The following is a 22391-nucleotide window of genomic DNA, read 5'->3' on the forward strand; positions in this document are numbered from 1 at the left end:
GATTTTCACACTTGTATCTTCTCCTTGTTACCCTTGCTCTTGGCCGAATCCAAAGAGAGGAAGAGAGGAAGATGAGAGTAGAGGATTTTTCCTCTAGTTCTTGTGTTACTAGTGTGTGTGAGAGAGAAAGAAGAGAGTGTCAAAAGGCACCTCACATCTAACTAATCCATCCTCTTGCATGTTGTATTATAACAAGAAAGAAAGAGAAGAGGGAAAGGAGAGGGGGGGGGGGGGGCTCTCTCTCTTCATTTTCAAATTTTATATAATGTTTTATAATATAGAACCATGTTATAAAACCCCATGTTATTTTTAATAATCATATAACATAAGTGTCATGCAAGTTTAATTGGTCTTATATATTGTTACTTAACCAACTTAAGTAACACTATATAATGTCTTCTCTCAAAATATAAATCATCCATATGATTTATTTATTATACAAGTACAATGTATTTAGAAACCCCTTTCTAAATAACTCAAGTGTTAATATTTATTTGTAACGATCATATCATATATAAACAAATATTATTGGTGTTTGTCTAGCTTGTTATTGGGTATGACCCGACTTGGATCATGACGTACTAGCCACATCAACTATAATATGTGTCTTGGGCATATCAAGTCCAACATAAAGTGTCGTAATCGTCCAGGAGGTTTGGTCATATTTGCGAATTTCGTCCAAAAATATTTTTTTTTCGCAAGTAGACCCTCGATTTTTCCCAACCGTTGCCAATTTCGTCCAAATTGTTAACTCGGTCTAAATTCAACGTTAACTTATGGGTGTTACTGTTCTTTTACATGTTTGTTTACATTATTGTTATTATGTGTTTGTTTGATGACATATATAACATTTCACGATTCCTATGTTTGAATCAAATATATTATCCGTTTGTTTATTCTTCTTTATTGTTAGTCATATAAGGGGTTTAGCTCAGCGTAATAATAATAACAATGTAAACAAATATGCAAAAGGACAGTAACACCCCTGAGTTAACGTTAAATTTAGACCGAGTTAACAAATTGGATGAAATTGGCAACAGTTGGGAAACATCGAGGGTCTGATTGCGAAAAAAAATATTTTTGGACGAAATTAGCAAACGTGACCAAACTTCAGGGACGATTTTGGCACTGTACTCATGTAATATAGAAAGAGTGAAAAGACATGTCTACCCCTGAGTTAACGATTCAATTTAACGGAGTTAGTGATTTGGATGTAATTGGCAAGAATTGAAAAACGTGGAGGGTCCATATACAAAAAATAAACCTTTTGGACTAAATTCGCATTATTTGTCAAACCACATGGACGAAAATAACACTTTTTGGACTGAATTCGCATTATTCGCATTAGTTGCTGAGAATACTCTAGCTAGTAATTTCTCGTAGTTACACATGCCCACACACACACCTACACACAACAACGTTCCATACTTCCATATGATTTAAAAAGGCAAAAATAATACAATCCTACATATGAACAACAATTGCCTACACAAGCACATCACTTTTGTAGTTTCATTATTCAAACCACCTAAGTTCGGTACCATAGGTACAAGACATTATTTGAAAATCCAAATAACTTTATATTAAAATCATTTGTCTACGCTATTAAATATTAATCCAAATTTATTTTAACAAAAATTACCTATATTGAAATTAATTAAAGAATCCAAACTATGATTAATTAAAATAATTTAAATAAACTTGTAAAAAGTAATTTATTTTGATCTTTTCATATTCTTCTTTTTTATTAAGAAAGGAGCATTTCTAAATAGATGATGAGTGTGAATCATTATTTAATGTCGTAACAATTCAATAATGCATGAGTGAGAGTGTTATCTCGACAACAATCACAGCCACGAGAGATTTGATTTGTAACCTTTTAATTTTTACTGTTATTTTTATAACTGTTGATTTATTATAATCTGAATGTGACGTTTTCCTATTAATATTCTATGATCACATGCACCTTGTTGCTTCAATAGTTCAATATATGTTGCATAATATGTGGATTAAGTATTTAGTTGTCTCTTTATTCTATAGGTAATATCTCATATTACATCTTAATCTTAAATATATATATATATATATATATATATATATATATATATAAACAAAACTTTTAAAAGTTCTCTGGTCGCTCATCACATCCGCTCAAGCCACCAGATTGCTTTATTTGTAAGCAAAGTCTTCTCATGCATTTGACCCGAATTCACGGGTATGTGTCTCACCAAACCTAGATAGCCCTTAAACGGGTTATAGCATCTCATTAAATTAAAAATTAATCTAATCAAATATTTGATATGAAAATCCTATAAAATAAGGATATACTAAAAATTAATATTTGATTTTTGTAAAAGATATTATTTACATTAAGAAACAATTTTATAGCACAAAAAATAAACGGGTCATGGGGTCTCACCAAACCCAGATAGTTTTTAAACGGATTATAACATCTCATTTATTTGTAAACTCTTTTATTATCAAACCCTAAGTATTAACTTCCTTGCAATAATCCCCCTCTTGTGGCTTAATGGTATGAGGTCTTGGGTTCTCCAGTGGAGACTTGAGTTCGAATCCCACTTGTGACATATTTGGGTGGATATTGGCAATGAAGGATTTGAGCTAGGCCTTGTGCAAAGGTTGTCAGTTCAAATCCTGAGCCCACCCGGGTTTTCGTCCCACCGTGTGTTACGCCAGAGAGTTCTACTCTTATGGTGGCACAACGGCTGTCAAGTGGCAGTCGGCGGTATGGTTTCCCGGGGGAACGCCAAAGCCAAACTTTGAAGCCAGCATGGTCCCTGTTAAGACAACATAGTCTGGCCAAAGTGGGGCACCGGGGCTCTCCAAATTTGGAGGGTGCGGTAGCCTAAATAAAAAGAAAGTCGCCGTTCTAAAAAAAATAAAAAAAAATGTAACTTCCTTGCAATAAATAAAATTAAAATCCAAAAATATATAAATATTATAAACGAAAAATGTAAAACAACCTCATAATACGAAGATAAAAACTAATATATATAATAAATTTATTTATATGCAATGTTAAACATATGACATAAATGATGAAGAAGAAGCCAAACTTGTTTATTTATCTTTAAAAAAAGAAAGAAAAGAGAAGGCAGCCAAACTTGTTTATTTATAGAACCTACACATGTATTATGTATTGGTTATGTGCATCATGTGTAACTATATTGCCTACACATTACCTACCAATACCTACATTGTGTAGCTAAACAATTTAAAGTAGTGAAAAAATATTAATGATTTTTTATGTATGTAGCATAACATCTGTGTGTAAGAAGTAAAAGTTTTTAAAAAATTTTAGCCATGGATAGAAAATATAAACAATTAATTTTGTTCCAATGCTTTTATAGTCTTATAAGCTAATTTTTTGTAAGAAATTTATGAAGCAAAATCTCCCAAGAAAATATTAGTCCATTAATATAAAACAGAAGCCCAATGCTACCCGGTCCATAGCACACGAAGTGCAAACATAACTCTCCTATTCCTTATTAAAAAATGGCATCATATTGTTCATTTTTTTTATGAACGACCAACAAAGTGATTTTATTAAATTTTAATGTGCTTACTAGCACCATACTAACACACCATGTCCAACAACACATAACATTTCTTACAGAGAGAATAAACACCCAAAACAAACCCTTTACACCCCTACAACAGATACAATTCAAAATCACACATTCACACCATTTCCATGTTAAACTTAGACTATGTGACTTGTTCCGCACCCACAAAAAGCTCAATGCTTTGATCTCACCAATCAATAAAATTGCCTGAGCTGGTTTCCTTTCAAGCACCATACACCAAATCATTGTGTGGCAGGCGACATGGAATGCCTTCACTTTTCGTGTAGGCAATGAGCATTTGTGCAACTCCAGCGAATCACAAGTTGAAAATGTGAAAATAGTTGGCACCTTATACCAGCTGGCTTTACCATTCCACACGATTGAGCAAATCTACATGATGCAACTAGGGATGAGATCGGTACCGGTCCCGAAAATCCCAGTCCCAAAAATTCTAAATTTTTGGTATTGGTACCGAAATCTTCAGCTCGGTACCGAAGGTAAAAAAAATGGGAAATACCGGTACCGTTATCGATATTCAAAACTTTGGTACTAATTCGGTACCGGTACCAGTACCGAATTTGCTCATCCCTAGATACAACTAAATATTCCGCCAATCGATATTGTTCATTTTAATTGTTCCATTTAGACGTGCACAAAAAAACCGGTTCCGGAACCTAACTGGTGGAACCGAACCGGAACCGGTTCCAGTTCCAACCCGGTTGGTACAATACCCGGTTTGGGTATTTTTGTACCCGAAAATCGTACCCGGTTCTCCTATTTGTATGTCAGTATTAGTTCCAACCCGGTTCCTACCCGGTTCTTAATTGGAACCGGTTCGGTTCGTACCTGGAAAAACCGGTTCCGACGGGTTTTTTTTGAAGGGTCAAACAAAAGTCAAACTAGCCGTTGGAACCGGTTCCAACGGTAATATAGCCGTTGGAACCGGTTTTTTAGACACCAATTAGCCGTTGGAACCGGTTCCAACGGTAATATAGCCGTTGGAACCGGTTTTTGAGACAATAGATCCGTTGGAACCGGTTCCAACTGTAATATAGCCGTTGGAACCGGTTTTTGATGCCCAAACCTATATATAACTTGTTTCCGCCACTTGTTTCACCACCAAACTCAAAAACAAACTAAAATACTACTCCTTTAGCAAACCCGTTCCTTTACCCGACCATCCAACTAAATATTATTATGGCACCCATCAAAAAAACTAACAACAAGGCTAAGAAGAGTGCTTTTGTTGCCCCCGTTCCTGTTACGGAGGACCCAAGGGTTGTTACGGTAGTCAACCATAACCGCAACCAAGACATATGGAAGAATTGGGATTTGATTGTGGATGACGAAGGTTATCAAAAGGCTCGTTGCAAACTATGTGGTTCAATATTAAAGCACGATTCCAACTCTACTTTGCGAAAGCACATCGAGAAGCCATATTGCAAGGCGTTGAAAGGGATTGGCACGACCGATCAAATTGACTTGGGTAAAGATGGTACACTATTTCGTTACAACACGACTCAAGTTCAAGATAGAATGGCAAAGTTCGTTATTCAACGAGGTTTGCCGTTTAACCACTTTGATGACCCGGAGTTGGCTTCGTTGATTCGCGAAACTCTACAACCGAGATACACACATGTAAGTCGTACTACCTTAAGACGTCATTGTATCAGGTTGTGGGAGTGTGCTAAAAAAGAGTTAATCGAGTCTTTTCATTCTTTAGAAGCCATGGTTAGTTTAACTACCGATGTTTGGTCGGCACCACACGGGTTGCCCGAATCATACATATGTGTCACCGCTCATTGGGTTGATCCGGTGACATGGCAATTGATGAAACGCACCATCGCTTTTGAAAACTTCCCGTTCCCACATACCGCCGAAAAATTGTTTGAATTACTTGATGAAGTTATAACGACTTACAACTTGAGAAATAAAATATTTTCGATTTCGTTTGACAACGCTTCAAACAATACTAAGGCGGCTGAAAAATTTATCATTAAATATTCACCACCTTGTTTCGGGGATTTTTTTCATGTCCGATGTGTTGCACATATCATCAACTTGGTTGTCCAAATAGGTCTTGACAATGAACACATTTGTGATGATTTAAAATACTTTAGACTTATGTTACAAGATGTCTTCAAAAGTGGTAAAAGAAGACATCTTGAATATAATAACTATTGCAAGTCGGTTGAAAGAAAGTATTTGGGGCCGAATTGGGACGTTCCAACCCGTTGGAACTCAACTTGTCATATGTTAAAGTGTGCTTTTGCCCAACGCCAAACTTTACAAGCTTTTCATAACAATCTTGTTGAAGAACGCGAGGCCGATATGTTTCCGGAAAGTGTTTGGGTCCAAGTCGGTTATTTGTTGGAGTATCTTGACGTGTTCAAAAAGTCAACAACAAAATTATCGGGAGTCTATTACCCTACTAGTTGTTGGGTTTTGCAAGAATTGTACTATATGTCTTGTGTTTTTAAAAGCTTTGCGGAGAAGAACAAACTCTTCGAAAATATTGTTGCGGTGATGAAAGAAAAGTTCATAAAATATTTTGATAACATACCGCCGGTCTTTACTTGTGCCGCCGCATTAAACCCCTATTGGAATGTTAATGGGGTTGAAACAACGATTGAGGAAATATTCGACAACTTAGGTATGCACGAGATTGACCCGAAGTTGTCGACGGAAGCGAAGGACAAGTTCAACAAAAACCTTCAAGACCTTTATGACCATTATTTTCAAATGTATGGTCCAAGCACGAGATCGTCTTTTGTGAAAAAAACAACTAGTAGGCCGTGCAATGACCCACTTATAAACTTGATGAATGGGATTCGTGAATCGGCATCTAAGAGGCAAAGAGGAAACACACCAAGTAGCGAACTTGGTCGATATAGTGGAGCAAACTATGTTGAGGGCGCAACGGTCGACGAAATTCGCAATATTGATTTGTTGGCTTGGTGGAAAGGTAAACAAAACGAATTTCCCATTCTATCCGCCATGGCTCGTGATTTGCTTGCCGTACAAGCCTCAACGGTTGCTTCCGAATCGGTTTTTTCTCTTAGTGGGAGGGTGTTATCTATGCGAAGAACAAAACTAACTCCCGAGTCTCTAGAGGTTTGCATTTGCCTAAAGGACCATTTGGATGCGGTGGATCGTGTACAACACAAGACGAACTTTGAAGACGAAATACCAATAGAACGTCATATTCATGATGAGGAGGCGGAGGACGGGGTTTCTTCCGATAACGAAGACGAGGGTGAAGACGAGAATGAAGACGAAGAAGAGTTGTAATTATTTGTTTTGGTAAAATTATTTGTAACTTGTTCAACTAATATTTAGTTTTGATTTGTTTTATTATAATTACTTTTGTTACTCATGATTAATTTTTGTTACTTTTTTAATAACGACGAACATTTTATGTATTTAAAAAATAACTATTACAAACATTATTAAAACATAAACGATACTAAACATAACAACTAAAACATAAAAAACAAAGTCCGTCGTTTTAATCCGGGAATACTTATTTTTGGGTTGTAGAGCCGGACGACTCTCCCACTTCCGTTTTTTTAGCTTCCAACCTTCTTTTCTCTCGACAATACTTATTCGTATGTTTTCGTAATGTCGAGTTGGACCCTGCTTTAAGAAACTTCGAGCAATATTTGCAACATGCCAACTCATGTGAGTCGGTCATGAGACACAAATCGTAATGAACCCAAACATCGGGGCATCTTGTTGTTTCGATCACCATAACAACGTCATCATTAGTTGCCATTTGTTGTCGGTTTAAGGTTAATTGTGGTTTGGAGTGTGTTTTATAGTTTTGGAATTGGTTTAACAAGTACACAAACAAACCTTGCTACTTAGAGTAAAAAAATAACCTATTTATAGTTAAAAAACCGGTTTCAACGGTCAAAAACGGCTATATAGCCGTTGGAACCGGTTCCTAACGGCTATGATATTTAAATTTCAAAAAAAACCGGTGGAACCGGTTTTTACATAAAAACCGGTTCCGGTTCATACCCTACCCGGTTCTTAAAAGTTAGCATATCTGGGCATCGATTCGGGTCGGGAACCGAACCGGTTCTTGATTGGAACCGGTTCCATTTTACAACCCGGTGTGAAAAAACCGGTTTCGAACCGGTTCGGGTTTTCCAGTTGAACCCGATTTGTGCACGTCTAGCTCCATTAGCTTGTATCAACATTCGTTCTATATACATTTTGATTTGAATGAATATTTGTAATACATTTTCCGAGTTAAAAGTACTTTGATCAATTTACATAACATGCTGACTAGAAGCTTATTAAATGAAATAAAAAAGAACGTAATAAAAGATTAATCTCTGGAAAAGTAACATCAACTTTTCCCTTCCTAATCAAGTTTATTGATAGTAAATTCTGATCTTTGTAAAAAAGACAATTTTAACAAAAACACAAAACACCAAATAGCACATCCAAACGAGGTCTTAAAACATTACACTTAACAAGGGTAATAAAATAAGTCTTAAAAGAATGTAGCAAGCAACGTTTATTTATTCAAACAAATGACTTGTGGTCCACTAAGCAAAGTGTCACAATAACATAAATACTTAAAATACCATGATGATGGTGTTGATGACACCCGATTCCGATTCTTCTCATTAAGGCTTGAAACGAATAGATATATAGGTACAACATATCACCGGCCTCTTTTAAGCACCTACCTGGCTAAATAATAGCCTGCGAATCTGCAAACATATTCAAAAGGAGAATAAAAACACACAAATTTCTTCCTTAAATGTTTGACCGCATAAAATGTAATTAAATGGTACCTCAGGAAGTTTCCCACGAAATACAACATCCAAACGAGCATCAAGCGTGTTTTCAAACACAATTTTACCATCACGAGAAGCCAAAACCACACCTCCAGAGCTGAAAATCCAAATCAACATAAGACACTTTTTTCAATGTTAAGTAGGCCTGTAAATACTTTTCAAAGAAAAAGTAGGCCTGTAAATGAACAAAACTTTCAGTGAACTGCTCAGCAAGAAGTTTGTTTATGTTCATTTATTAAACGAACGAACATGAGCACGTCTAGTTCGTTCATTTACGCTCGTTTATGTTCATTAGTCAACATTCATTTGCGTTTGTTAGTTTATGTGTGTTTAAGTTCGTTCGTTACGTCCATTCATATATTCAGCTAAATATTTTAGACACACAATTAGGCTTTTAGGCCAGATAGATTAGTGTCCAAGTTTAAATTTAATTGGTATTCGATCGGTTATATTTGTTCATCTATGATCACTTACATTCATTCATTTATGTGTGTAAACTGTTCGTTTATACAATCAATCAACAAACATAAACGAACACGAATGCCCTCATTTCCTTAATGAACAAACACGAACAAAAAATCCTCGTTTGTTTAATTGTTCAAGTTCAATCGTTTGTTTGGTTAAAGTTAAACAAACGAATACAAGCATGCCCAGTTCGTTTTTGTTTGTTTCAATTACAAGCCTAATATTAAATAGATAGAAAAAAATAACTCAATAATACAAATGTACCAAGAAAGAGCATGAGGATCATCATGAGATGGAGCAGGTGGAAGGTGGATACTGTCAACTATGATCTCGGGTTCATGAACTTGTGTTTTCTCTGCATATTCGGCTTTTGCTGCATCAAGAACCGAATGAACAATATGCTCGTCTTCTTTCCGGCAACGCAGTAACACTGATGGTTCTTTCAGTCTGAGTAAACCCTAGAAGCACATAGCATGTTGTGATATTATTATGGTATTGTTAAGAATATTATGCATGGGTTAATTCATGGTTAATTAGTACCTGAACAATTAGAGATTTCAGCAGTCCTTCATAGTTATGGTGGTGTTGGTGCTTGTGATGGCTCACGTTTAAAAGATCTTTTGATGCTGCTTCTCTCATGGCACTAACCAAGTCATCTTGTGCTTGAAGAACCTTGATCCGAGAAGCATTAAGTTGCATGGAATATTCACTGTAATAAAAGTTGTGAGAAGTGTTTAGATACAAACTTCTAATAGAATGTATGCACATAAAAGAAATCGAGTAAAAATGTTTGGGAATTTTACATTTTCTTACGAACTTCAACTTGCTTCTGTTTCCGTTCATACTCCTGTCGGATCTTCTTTTTCTCTGCCTCAACTAATTGCAATTTCTCAATGTTAAATTCCTGCAATAGTCAAACAATTATAACTTATTAATATGCAGTGTTGAGATGTGTACTTGCTAATTGCTATTATAATCGTAGTTATTTAATCGTTAAAATGCGGCTTAGATTGATGGAAACTGACTGTGTAAAACTGATTTGATTTGAGTTCAATTTGTAATTGCAATCCCACAACAATAACCGATAAGAAACGGACAAATTTCAATTAAAGAGCATATACCTGCCAAACCCTTTACTACAAAATACAAACTTGCACTTAGTTATATAGTCTGACGTTTAAGTTCAATATAAGTTATTAATTGAAAAACCACCAAACACTTAAGTCCCTGCAGCATTCAACCAAAAACCTAATAGTCTGTCATATTCAAATACACAGTTAAGTAAACTTAAAAAATCCACTACTCATCATAAAACTGAATTGACTGGATTTGTTTACAAACTCTCAATTAACTCCTGCAGCAATCAACCAACTAAATGAACAAAAGTTCTACCATACAATCATACATGACCATCCCTACCATTCATTAAAAAAATTATTAAATTAAAACTATAGTAGGATAATTTGACCAAGGTTTTTTTGTGATTCGCTAACCGCCAGATTAAGATTCGAGATGAGCTCATGAGCATTTTCACTTAATACCGCAACTGTTAATCGATTGCCATGTTTTCAGTATCAGTACCACTGGCACTCAGTTTCGGTATTCTTAATGGTACCAATACCGATCAATACCGAACCGGAAAACTCGGTACGATATTCATTCGGTATATGTTTTCACGGTGATGTAACCCTAACTATACCTATAGATCATAAATTAAATAGTCAGGATATCGATATAAACTCTCATATACGAAAATTTTTAAAGTTAACTTCCTGTAACAATTGACCTAATAAATAAATAAAGGAATAACCGTATCCTTTATACCTGCTACCAAACACCATGATATTAATAATTAGTCAAGTATTCCGACTTAATTTCATAACAATTCACTAATAATAATAATCGAACTGAATTGAATTGATTGGAGACTTACTTCTTCGGCGGAAACGGAAATCTCGTTGGCTTTTTCATCGGCTTCTTGGCGGATGAATCGGACCATCTGCTGAATCTGCTTCGATACATCCGCATCGTTCATCTTCGGATCTGAATTTGATTGATTGATTGATTGTATCAGATTGAGGCAGATGTCAGATTGAATGAATCAAGGAGTGGTGATTGATGATATTACTATTTATTTAGAATTTTAATCGTCCAGTGTCACATGAAACGTGTTATTATATTTTTACAACTAGTCCTTTTAGTATCGTGGAAGTACAAACACAGTTCCTCACTTTTCTATTTTTGGTGATGTTAATTGAAGCGTGTTCTTTAGGGTGTGCATTGGTCGGTCTGGGTGTGTTTGCGGCTAAAGCCGAAAGGAATTTTAGTTTTTGAGTTTTAAAAGCCGTTTGATTCGGGCTTTCGGTTTTGAATCGGTTTTTTCGGCTTCAAGCATACTCCTACAGTATCTTTACAAAGTTGTCCTTTTTTCCCCCCTTAAATTGAGGTTCAAAACCGAAATTGAATTTCAACAAGATCTTCTCGCTTCGGCTAAGATCTTGTGATACCGAAGTCCGTGGGGCGGTGTTTTCATGAAGTGTGTGTGCCACCTCAACCCTGCTATGTGGATTCTCGAGTTGATACCCTCCACCAGAGTACTTAGATGTGTACACGAGTTAAGTTGAGTGCGATCTTGTTGAAATTCAAGCTAGACTCATTAACGTAAAATAACTTGAGCTCGGCTCGTTTGAGCAGTATTTCTAAAGCTCGAGTTTGAGTCGTGTATGATTGTCAAGCTCAGGCTTGACCTGTTAGTTACCAGATATTTAATTTTTATTTTATATAACTATGTAATGTTTTTATATAGTTAAGTACAATTGCGTCTCCCTACAACTTGAACCTTTATCATTTACTACAACTTGAACCTTCATCATTTACTAAGACAAAGGATTATCTGAATATTTTTAGACCATTTGTAACAATTCAACTTTAGAACAAAAAGAAAATCATGATAAGGCATATTATTACATTTGTCGTAAAGTAAAGCTTTTGAGTTTAAAAATTAGAATTTACTATATACGGTTGAAATCTGGTACAAATAAATTTAACATACTACACATAAAAATAACTAGAGTAATTACCGTTTTGAACTAGAATATTATGAAATAGTGTAATAATAATTACTCTAATTAAAAAGTTATAGTGCAATAATAAATACTCTAATGTTAGCGTAATTACTTTAATTATTTGTACACTTCTTACGATGAAAATAATTTATATTTTTGATCAAAACCCTACTATATAAATATAAAGTAGTGGTATACGGATTTTTTGGCTTTTAACTATCCGATAAGACATAGCGTTAACATATCACAATGATATAACTTGATCTAACATTTTCTTGGAGTGGCACATGGTTGGTCTTTGAAGTGACACGGTTCATGGTTGTCTTTTTCCAAAACTTCACTTATAACCCTTGGGTGTGAACTCATTGTCATGTTTGGGTGGGTTTGATGCAACGGTTATAATTCTATATATTAAAGTGACAACATATACTTTTCTACCGATGATCCATGTTCAAATGATTTTGTTAACATATATCAAGTAGAACATCTTTTGTTTCCCTTCATATATTGATTATTGGAGCAATGAGTTTACCAATTGAGAAAAATAATACCTGATAATCCTAGCAAATAGATCACTATTCCGTCTGAATAACAAAATGTGATGACCTAGCCCATCCACCTAAGAAGAAACCCCATAATAGGGAAAACCAATTGGCTCAACCTGACAATTTGCTCAATGCAATATTTGAATCCACGACCTCCAACAAGAAAAGTCATGAGGCTATTGCTGGATCAGTCTACTACTATAGTTAAAACTTTGTCGAGCATTTTCTTTTCTAAATGAGAGTTTTGTTTTGAAAAAGAGTATTAATTTCTTGTAAGGAATGTTTAGAGCATCGACAATGATTCGAAGCTTATGGGCAACTATTTGAAGCCCACAGGTCGTCTCACTTGAATTTTCCAACAAAAAAACCTAATGACCTTGCTAACTTTCCACAAATCAACCTCTCTCCTCCCACTCACAAAACACACCCTTCCATCATGCCCGGTTCACAATCAAGGCCTTCCCTCTCCTCCATGAATGTCGCCTCATTCCTTCATATGGGATTTGTAGATTTGAGTTCTTTAGACAGTTCTTTTTAATCATGTAGATCACTTTCAAAATGTAATTTGACTATACACCAAATATTTAATCAGATAATTCAAAAAAATCCAGTAACAAATATGAAATTTATGTTTTAAAAACGTTCCAGAAACAAAATCAAATATCGTCCATTCGTCCTTATGCAAGTGACAAACATAACGAAATGTTCCATCTCTTTATGAAAAACACATAAGGTTACAACCACAGTTAATAGTTACATTAGTGATTAAGCCTAAGGGGCAAACAAGCCAACCTACTCGTGAGCTACTTGAGTTTGGGTTGATAAAAATTCAAAATAAGCCGAGCCTGAGTCTCAAAATAAAACTCGTTTAGTTAACGAGCTCAAGCTCAAGCCTTGTATAGGAAGCTCGTTTAGGCTCGTCAAGCCATGTGTATTTCTTAAGTTTTTTCCTCTTTGGACTTTTATGTATAATTTTGCATTGCATAATCGAGCTCGAGCCGAACTTTAACTCGTCTAAGGCACTACACAAGCTCAAGACGAGCGTATGATTGTTAAAGGTCTTTTTTTTCAAAATATATAAATATAATTAAAAACATATGTAAATTAATTAATAAGTAATAAACAGGTGGAGCCAGAGCTTGAAAAACAACTTACAAGCCGAGCTCGGGCTTGGCTTGTGTACACACCTTTAAGCCCCCCTTGTTATCAATTAAGGTGAGCATAAAACCGAATTAACCTAAAAATCCAAATCGAAAAAACCGAACGGAAGCATTAACCAACGATTATTTTTATAATTTTTTGAATAATCGATTTTTCAGTTTAGTTATAGTTTACCTTTTTTTAATAACCGAACCAAACCGATTAACCAATAATTTTATCTTTAACAATTATCCTCTTCTAATGATGTTCCAATACTTCAAAATGATACGTATCCATATTTCTTTGGACACGGTATTCTTGATATTGGATGTTTCATTCAATTAGTAACATATATTAATTTGTTTCAAATAAGAGTTATTTTAAATTGCATTTATTATCTTATATATAGGTTTTGACAAATAGCTCTTCACCTACTAAACTTAAAACTGAGTTCGTGATTAATCCTTTTTGTATATTTTAAAACCAGTGTGTATAAACTATATGCTTATAATGTTCATGGTTTTGTCTGTGTTAAAAGTGTGGGTTTAACTGAACCGAACCGGACCGCATTAACCGCTAATAACCGAACAAAACTAGTTAACTAGATGGTGTAGTGGTTTAGCATATGAACAAAGGTATAATAAATCAAGTAACCAGTATACAGTTGTTATTCCACATCAGTTAGTTAGTTAGTTTGTTGTGGATGAATCACACCACCAAACGCACTTTGCATTTCACCACCATCCACGGACAAGTCACAGATCAAATCCTTCACTCGTTCGTTAACATCAACCACCTTGCCGTCGTATAACAAAACAAATGCGTAGGCGTGGTTCCAACACCCGGCTACCTTCTACTCGATCAGCCTTTCAATGGCTCATTCTCTCCATGGCCGCCTTCTTCGTCGCCTGCAGGTTTAACCTACTATTGTATATGAACTGTTTAATAACTAATAATAATAACAACTGTGTTTTTGTTAATAGATTGTGGCAGGAGGCGGAGTCTAGGGTTTTTTTAGTCAAAGAGCTTGATAGAAGAACCGGTCAGGTAGTAAGTACTACTGCTTTTATATTCATTCATTGTGTAGTTGTACAACTAATCTAATTTTAATTTCGAATTTTGAAAATCTGAAGCTGGATCCGACTTCGAATCCAAGTTCTTTTCTTTACTGAATTTCATTTGAAAGTTTGGATTTGAAATTTGTTTGCTTAACTCAAATCGAAATTTTGAATTTTTTGAGCTGGATTCGAATTCAATTCGAAATTTCGAAGCTGGATCCGTTTACTTAACTCAATCGAATCAAAGTTTGAGTTTTTCAAGCTGGACTTGAATTTGAAAGTTTAAAACTGGATTCGGATTCAATTTGGAAATCAGAATTAAATAGCAAACCATTAAGCCAAGTAACAAACTAAATAAACTAAAAATCAAAACTTAAAGTCAATCACTAGATTATGGATTTAGAATTTTACACATTTTGTGATTTACGGTGATCCTTTCTTTTGTTGATCATTAGATTAAATATTAAATATCAGAGCTTAAAGTTTTATTAGAAAAGTTCGAATATTCGAATCTGGAATTCAAACTCTATTCAACTCTCGAGTTTTTCAAGCCCCCCTAGTCATTTTTAAGAATTTATCTCAAAGAGTACTACTGCTTGTTGTAATCATATCATATTGAAACACAATAATTTAAACATATGATTGCATTTGCAGGGGGAGTCTGCCATATCTGTAGATGACACATTAAAAGTTATAGAATGCAGGCTAGTATTTCTATCCGTTCCAATTTTGCTACTTTCAGTTTCAGATTTAATTTGCCTACTTATAAACCCGAGATCTAAGAAAAGTAGGTTCAAACTGGGTTATGGATTACTTTTTATTATGCACAGGGAACAGCAGAAGAAGATATCTATGCTTCATAAGGAGTTAGATGAAGCTAAGAAGGAAGGATTTGTTTCTAAGAGTGTGATAGAAACTAAAGGCAATGGTGAAAAAAAGAAGCTTCTTGCAGTTGTAGGGATTCTTACAGGATTTGGTCGCAGACATAATAGAGATGCGATCCGTAAGGCATGGATGCCTACTGGTAGAATTCCCTTTCCTTTTGTGAGTTTCATCCTAACTCAACTTTCTTTCAAGTATACTAAAACTTCAAATTGTTGGTTTGTTTTAGTTTCTATATGTAAAGAGAGGGATTTCAAACTTGAATTATGTAGGAGTAACAACAACTAACATGGTAAATGAGCTTTGTGTAGGGTTGTTCTTATGTCACTTGATTAGTTGCTCTATTTATGTTTGATTACAGTCACACCAAGTTATATAACAATATTCAAACATAGATTTTTGTTGTTTGAGAAATGGTACATATGCCTAAAGATCTCTACCTAATGTCACTTGGCTTCTATCTATGAGGTCTAGAAAAGAAAAGGATCCACTTTCTCACACTGCATGAATGAATGCCAAGTGGCATTTGGTTGCTCTTTAGGCATATATATCGTCTCTCTTATCTAATGTGGATCGAGATGAAACAACCTGAGGGCAATCAATATAGGTTTCGAAGATAAGATAAATTATATTGTTGTTGCTTGTGAATTAAGCTTCTATGATGCCGTGGAGTACAATTCATTTTATTACTAGTTTCTTTGCTATATATGCCACTCGCGTTGCCTAATATAGGTTTTTCTAAAGTTTCTCACTTGTATATATAGAGGCTTTCTCTTCATTGCAATTAAATATATATCTCATTCACTTTTACGTATCACAGTTAACAATTACCTGAAACACTTCATGCAGGAACGACTCTAAAAAAGCTTGAAGACGAAAAAGGCATAGTCATACGGTTTGTTATTGGCAGAAGATATGTCTTTTACTAATTAACACAAACCGAAGATGATTTAGAGTCAAATCTAATTTGACATCATTAACATGCGTTTGCAGCTCTAATCGTGGAAACAATTCGGACAGTGACATCAGCAATGAGAACAAAAGGACGAACGACTTCCTTATTCTTGTATGCTCAAATATCTGGCATCCTTAGTTATTCATTGACATAATATGTATCTTTTTTTTATACATCATTACTTTAACAGAACGATCATGTGGAGTCATTAGAAGAACAGCCAGTAAAAACCAAGTTGTTCTTTATTGATGCATTACAACACTGGGACGCGGGGTTCTATGTGAAGGTCAATGATGACATTTATTTAAATATTGGTATGTAGTCTAATCAATATTTTGTTATTTTGTCTCTTTTCGTTCACTTGCTCTTGAAGCTACATTGCCACTTGCACAATTTATCATTTATCATGCAGAAGCACTTGGTGCTATTCTTTCAAACCATGTGAACACCCCTCGGGCCTATATTGGGTGTATGAAATCTGGCGGTGTTTTCTCCAAACCGTGAGCTTTTTTCTGTTATTCTTTTATATGTATTTTTATCTAAACTATAGTTTCATTAGTTGTCGCCCTTGATGTTTTGCAGGAGTGACAGATGGTATGAACCCGAGTGGTGGAAATTTGGGGATAAAAAGTCGTAAGTTCCCAATAACATTATATCATTTCATGCGTGTGTCAGTGTATGTATTGTGTTTACTGACTAAATTGACTTGTTCTTACACGCAGATATTTTCGACATGCTTCTGGGGAAATATTTGTTGTATCTCGGGCCTTGGCTCAGTTTATCTCAATAAACAAGTTAGCATTTACTTTTTATATTACTTTTAACGCACCTGTTTATGTGTCATTTGTTGTGATCTTTTTATGATTACTGATTTAATCCACTTTTTGCTAGATCAATACTTCGTGCATATGCTCATGATGATGTCAGTGTTGGATCATGGTTCATCGGTCTTGATGTGAAGCATATAGACGAAGGGAAGTTTTGTTGCTCGTCTTGGTCTTCAGGTTGTTCCTCTTAACACCCATTTTACTTATGTATAAGTTGATTTGGGTAAATTAAAGTATAGATAAAAGGTGAAAATGTCATATGGGTCAAAAGTCATCTGAAGTGATATTTAAAGCATAGAGATTACTAAATCTTTTTATTCCAAAACTTAGATTTTTATTGAGTCAAACTGATTGTTTATAGAAAGTTGTTTTGGATCAAAACGACATGTTTTGGCCCGTCACAACATGCCTGCCTTGACCATTTTGCTCTTTTAGTTTAAGTGATTCAACGAGTCGCTACCTCTTTGGGCGTATTTGTGAGTTTTTGTACAGACATGTGGAAATACAGGTTGGGTGTTCTCAACTATTACACAAAGAAAAAATAAACAGTAAATAATATTAAAAAAAACTAATCATTTATTTACTACCAAATTCAAGGAATGATATTAATATTAATAACAATTTATGCGGTCTGAATGTACTCAAATAGTCAAATTGTTGAATCAAGTAAATATTTTCATTAGTGTGTTTAATTATTCTTACAATTACTCGGTAAATGATTATTTTCCAGGGGCCATATGTGCGGCTTCGTGAGGAGTTTAGGATACACTTGTTCTCATGATTGAATTTCGAGTCATGTATCGTTAGCAAGTTATTTCTGCTCCCCCTTCATTGAAAATATATGTTATCTATAAGTTTGATACAATATTTGACTTCCATTATGTTGTCTCAAAAATTTGGAAATAGACTAGATTTATGTAAAGAAAAGTTCTCATTTATAGGTTGAGTGATTTCATCTATTTGAATCAACCTGTAACCTTGATATAAGATAGAAGAGTGGTTTTGTAAGCATGGGGTGTATCTTTCACAACTCTCTGGTCCTATGCCCCTTTCTCTTCTTTCACATCAGCGCCAAATCAGCTTTTCCTGTGTTTCCTTATACCATCCCCGAGCCATGTCTTATCTTTCCCATCCCACAACTTTTCTTTAATATGTGATGCGCCGTCTGGCATTACCTTTGGCGCATCATTTTGCACGGTGCTAAGTGGGTGGCACAGTGTTCCATTGGTAATGGGACTGTCACATATTCATCCTGCTTCCATGTCCTCTACTCTAAAAAACATTGGGCCATTTATTGTTTTCAATAACCGGCTAGTAAGCCCATTGTCGAGTCTGTTGGAGTCGGGTCGGCCCATTTACTTTGTCATAGGTTGTTCGAGTTTTCCGGCATACATTAATTATCATGTTTCGCTAGATAAATCATATACAATCATACTAGTACTGGTATATTCTATTTATGATCAAAGATAGTCTACAACACTCTACAGAAGAACTTGTTAATGGTTGTTACATGGATATAATTTTATGCCTAAAAAAGTAAAGACGTGACTTTATTTTCTTGTTGCTAAATACTCAGACTCATGTAGTAACGTTTTCAAAAGGGAATTACAACCCATAAACCAAGTGTTGGTGGTTGAAATGTTGGTAACATTTCACAAGAAATGGGCTTTGAAGTCACAAGAAAGAGATCTCACATTAAAGCAAAAGCACATATTCACATTTCCATCTTCTTTAGTCATTCCAATGTAATTTTTCTTATTTAATTACGATTATTCTAGCGACACAATGTGTGTGAGAAGAACCCACGATGAGTTCTTCGTTAGGAGATCAGGACATAGAAGCTGTTAAAATCACGAAAGATAAGAATGGTGTTGGCCTTATTACACTTCGAAATGCTAAAGGTTTTTCGGCTAAGGTTAATATTGGTCATTCTTTATCTTTTTTATACTATCTCGTGCTGTCATTTTGTTGTTTTGTTCACACACCAAACAATCATACCTTGGACTAAAGCGAAAATGCGAAACAACCTTAAACAAAACAAAAAATGTTTGGTCGCGTAGGTCAGTCTACATGGAGGTCAAGTTATATCTTGGAAAAACGAACGTGGCGAGGAACTGTTATTTAGAAGTAGTAAGGTGGCATATTAATTTTCCCTTTCTTTCTTCAATTTAATAAAAAATAATAATAAATACCATATGCATCAATCATTTTATAAAATTTAATCTAGAGACATTTTCAATATATAATATGTTTTGTAGGCAAACACCAAACCACCTGCACCAGTGAGAGCTGGAATCCCCATTTGTTTTCCACAGGTATTTAAAGATGTTTCATAACATTAGTTTGTTTATGTCACAATTGTCATATTAAACGTGGTTAACGTGTTAAATGTCATATGTTTAAAGTTTGGAAATCGCGGTTCTCTTGAGCAACATGGATTTGCCCGAAACAAGATATGGGAAATCGACCACAACCCTCCGCCTCTTCATCAAAAAGATTGTGACGGGAAAGCGTATATCGACTTGCTACTTAAACCATCTGAAGAAGATATGAGAGTTTGGCCTCATAGGTGACATTATTTTGTCTTTTTATTTATTAACATTTTGGTGACTAATAACTTTTTGTTAACAGTTTTGAATTTCGACTGAGAGTATTGTTGACTCCTGATGGGGCTTTAAAGCTAATATCGCGTGTGAGAAACATCGGTTGTAAGGCGTTTAGTTTCTCAATTGCATACCACACGTATTTCGCAGTGTCTGATATCAGTGAAGTAAGAGTCGAAGGCTTGGAAACACTCGACTATCTCGATAATTTACACCATAAAGAGCGATTTACAGAGCAAGGAGATGCCCTCACCTTTGAATCAGAGGTTAAAACAAAATTTTAATATATGAGTAACAAGTCATATGTTTTTGTCTAGTGGACAATTATTTCGTGACAACGACTGATAAAAAAAATTATCACACAGGTGGATCGAGTCTACATTAGTTCACCTCATATGATTGGAGTGTTCGATCATGAAAAGAAGCGGACTTTCCTTATACGAAAGGAAGGCCTTCCTGACGCTGGTAAAACAGTTTGTCACCTTTTATATAACTATTTATCAGATATCTTAAATATTTTTGAAAACGTGATTATAATTTTATATAGTGGTATGGAACCCGTGGGAGAAGAAAGCAAAAGCTATAGCGGATATGGGTGATGACGAGTATCGACAAACAATATGTGTGGATGGGGCCGCGGTTGAGAAGCCGATTACATTAAAACCTGGAGAGGAATGGACGGGTCGTTTAGAGATATCCGCCCTTCCTTCGATTTGAAAACAGTAATGAAGTTTTATAGATTGATTTTTTTTCACTTCAAATAATTTGAATAGATTTCTAAAAGTGAACATTTGGATGTAAAAAATAAAAACATACTTTAATATCAAAATGCAGAATGCATAATAAGGATGGATAATTGTACCAGTATTGTAAATTTGTGTTTTCTTGCCTTCAGTTTGTATTTCGTTCTACTCTTAATGGTGATTCTTTTAAGATCATGACCATAATATGCACATTACTCAATTTTGCAAGAACAAATGCTAAGCAATTGCAAAACTCGAGGGGCTCATGGACGTACTGACGTACAACATCAATGTTCTCTTAACAGTGTCCCACAAACTTCGCCAATCTCTTAGATTGCACATCTTTCTTTCTCCTTCCCTCTCACGAAAGTAAGCCTGACTGTGTCACCGACATTTTGTGGCCAAGAACCCGCCCGCAACTCTCCGTTTCTCTTCCACATCTACAACTCTCCTCCACATTGAAATTTGTGAGCATCAACAGAACCCATTGTAGATGTTTTTATATCTTTCTGACTGTACTTGATTCATCATCTAAGAAAAGTATAAAATGTGCTCACGCCTTTTTATCTTTCACCGTCTCCTTTCTTCATTTCACTACATACAATGATCACGTTGTTAAAAGCGTAATTACTCAAAATACAAAAAATGTTGTAGTATTTGTTTCAGACAAACAAATATCCGCTATAGCTTTTGGTGGGCTTAGGGAGTAGTGGTTTCGCGGTCGGTCAAGCCGCATTAAAAGCTGCTTCAGGTAAGGTGGCAAAACTTGAAAAGGCGTGTCTTGACAACCAACATGTATTTATTCCTTTTGCTTTTGACACTTTTGGTTTCCTCGCGCCTGAAGCTATGGAGCTACTTACCCGTGTTCAGCGGGTCATGCATAGTAATGTTATGACTCCAAGATCAGCAAAAATAGTTTTTAAAAGATTGGGTTTTGCGATTCAAAAAGGAGTAGCGGCGCAGCTTGTTGCCCGCTTGCCTTCTGTTTCGATGTAATCCAATAAACAATCATATATATAGATTAATTAAACATATGAACTCGTATATGTTTAGTTTCATATATTTCACTCATTTGAGCTCAAATTACAAAACTCGTTCCATCTATTATATTTCGATAAAGTTATACTTTTAAATAAATTGTAACAAAAACTAGTGTAGAGGTCCATTTGTGTTATTTAGAAAGGGGTGATGAAAAAGCTTTTTTCTTTTATTTAAATACCATTTGTATTTTTGTAGCTTTGAAACAAAGTTTATAAAAAAAAGCTAATACGGAAGCCACTCTTTGATCCTGGGACCTGTGGGTTATGGGCCCACCACGCTTCCGCTGCGCCACTCTGATTGACGTCTATATTTCCTCTTTTTTTAATATAAGTCCGGAAGTAGTTAGGTTTATAATGAAGCTATAAAATTTATGCTGTTTTAGTTCTAATTTATTTTTTTACTAACATTAATGCACTTTCCTTTGAAAATTATTATAAATCAATAACGTATTATTAGCTAAGATTTTAACTAAATAGAATGGATTATATTTTTATGGTATTATCATAACATGTATAATTCTTTATTAACCTGAAAATATCATAAAGTTTACGATTTACCCTCTAGGTGGCGTTAAGCATTTAGCCGGTTACCTTATACGGAGATTAGCTTCGAATAAAAATATCATATGAAGCAATAGATTAACGATATTTCAAACGGATAATATTA

The 22391-nt window shown here is 35.0% G+C and overlaps 2 protein-coding genes and 1 pseudogene across 3 annotated transcripts; 2 read left to right on the forward strand and 1 right to left on the reverse strand.

Moving 5' to 3' along the window:
- Nucleotides 1–8102: 8102 nt before the first annotated feature.
- Nucleotides 8103–10983, reverse strand: LOC143541552 (V-type proton ATPase subunit E-like). Its single transcript, XM_077034349.1, has 6 exons — nt 10800–10983; nt 9670–9770; nt 9407–9575; nt 9131–9324; nt 8399–8498; nt 8103–8314 (listed from the first exon to the last, which is right to left on the reverse strand). Exons 1-6 carry the CDS (start codon nt 10899–10901, stop codon nt 8279–8281), a joined length of 702 nt encoding a protein of 233 aa, XP_076890464.1. The 5' UTR covers nt 10902–10983; the 3' UTR covers nt 8103–8278.
- Nucleotides 10984–14435: 3452 nt separating this feature from the next.
- On the forward strand, nt 14436–18214 carry LOC143541553 (hydroxyproline O-galactosyltransferase HPGT1-like). The gene is made up of 12 exons (XM_077034350.1): nt 14436–14530; nt 14600–14663; nt 15329–15378; nt 15505–15698; nt 16406–16467; nt 16548–16622; nt 16702–16825; nt 16924–17011; nt 17094–17144; nt 17234–17305; nt 17403–17515; nt 18069–18214. The coding sequence occupies exons 1-12, from the start codon at nt 14436–14438 to the stop codon at nt 18089–18091; spliced, it is 1011 nt and encodes a 336-aa protein (XP_076890465.1). The 3' UTR covers nt 18092–18214.
- A 1139-nt stretch (nt 18215–19353) lies between these two features.
- LOC143541551 (putative glucose-6-phosphate 1-epimerase) lies at nt 19354–20680 on the forward strand (annotated as a pseudogene). The gene is made up of 6 exons (XR_013136770.1): nt 19354–19473; nt 19597–19653; nt 19744–19907; nt 19970–20207; nt 20307–20406; nt 20489–20680. The product of XR_013136770.1 is annotated as a putative glucose-6-phosphate 1-epimerase (transcript).
- Nucleotides 20681–22391: the final 1711 nt, after the last annotated feature.

Source organism: Bidens hawaiensis, unplaced genomic scaffold (assembly GCF_021521415.1).
Source record: "Bidens hawaiensis isolate Kalapana, Puna unplaced genomic scaffold, B.hawaiensis_p1.1 tig00012613_1, whole genome shotgun sequence".
In the NCBI taxonomy this organism is placed as follows: Eukaryota; Viridiplantae; Streptophyta; class Magnoliopsida; order Asterales; family Asteraceae; genus Bidens; species Bidens hawaiensis.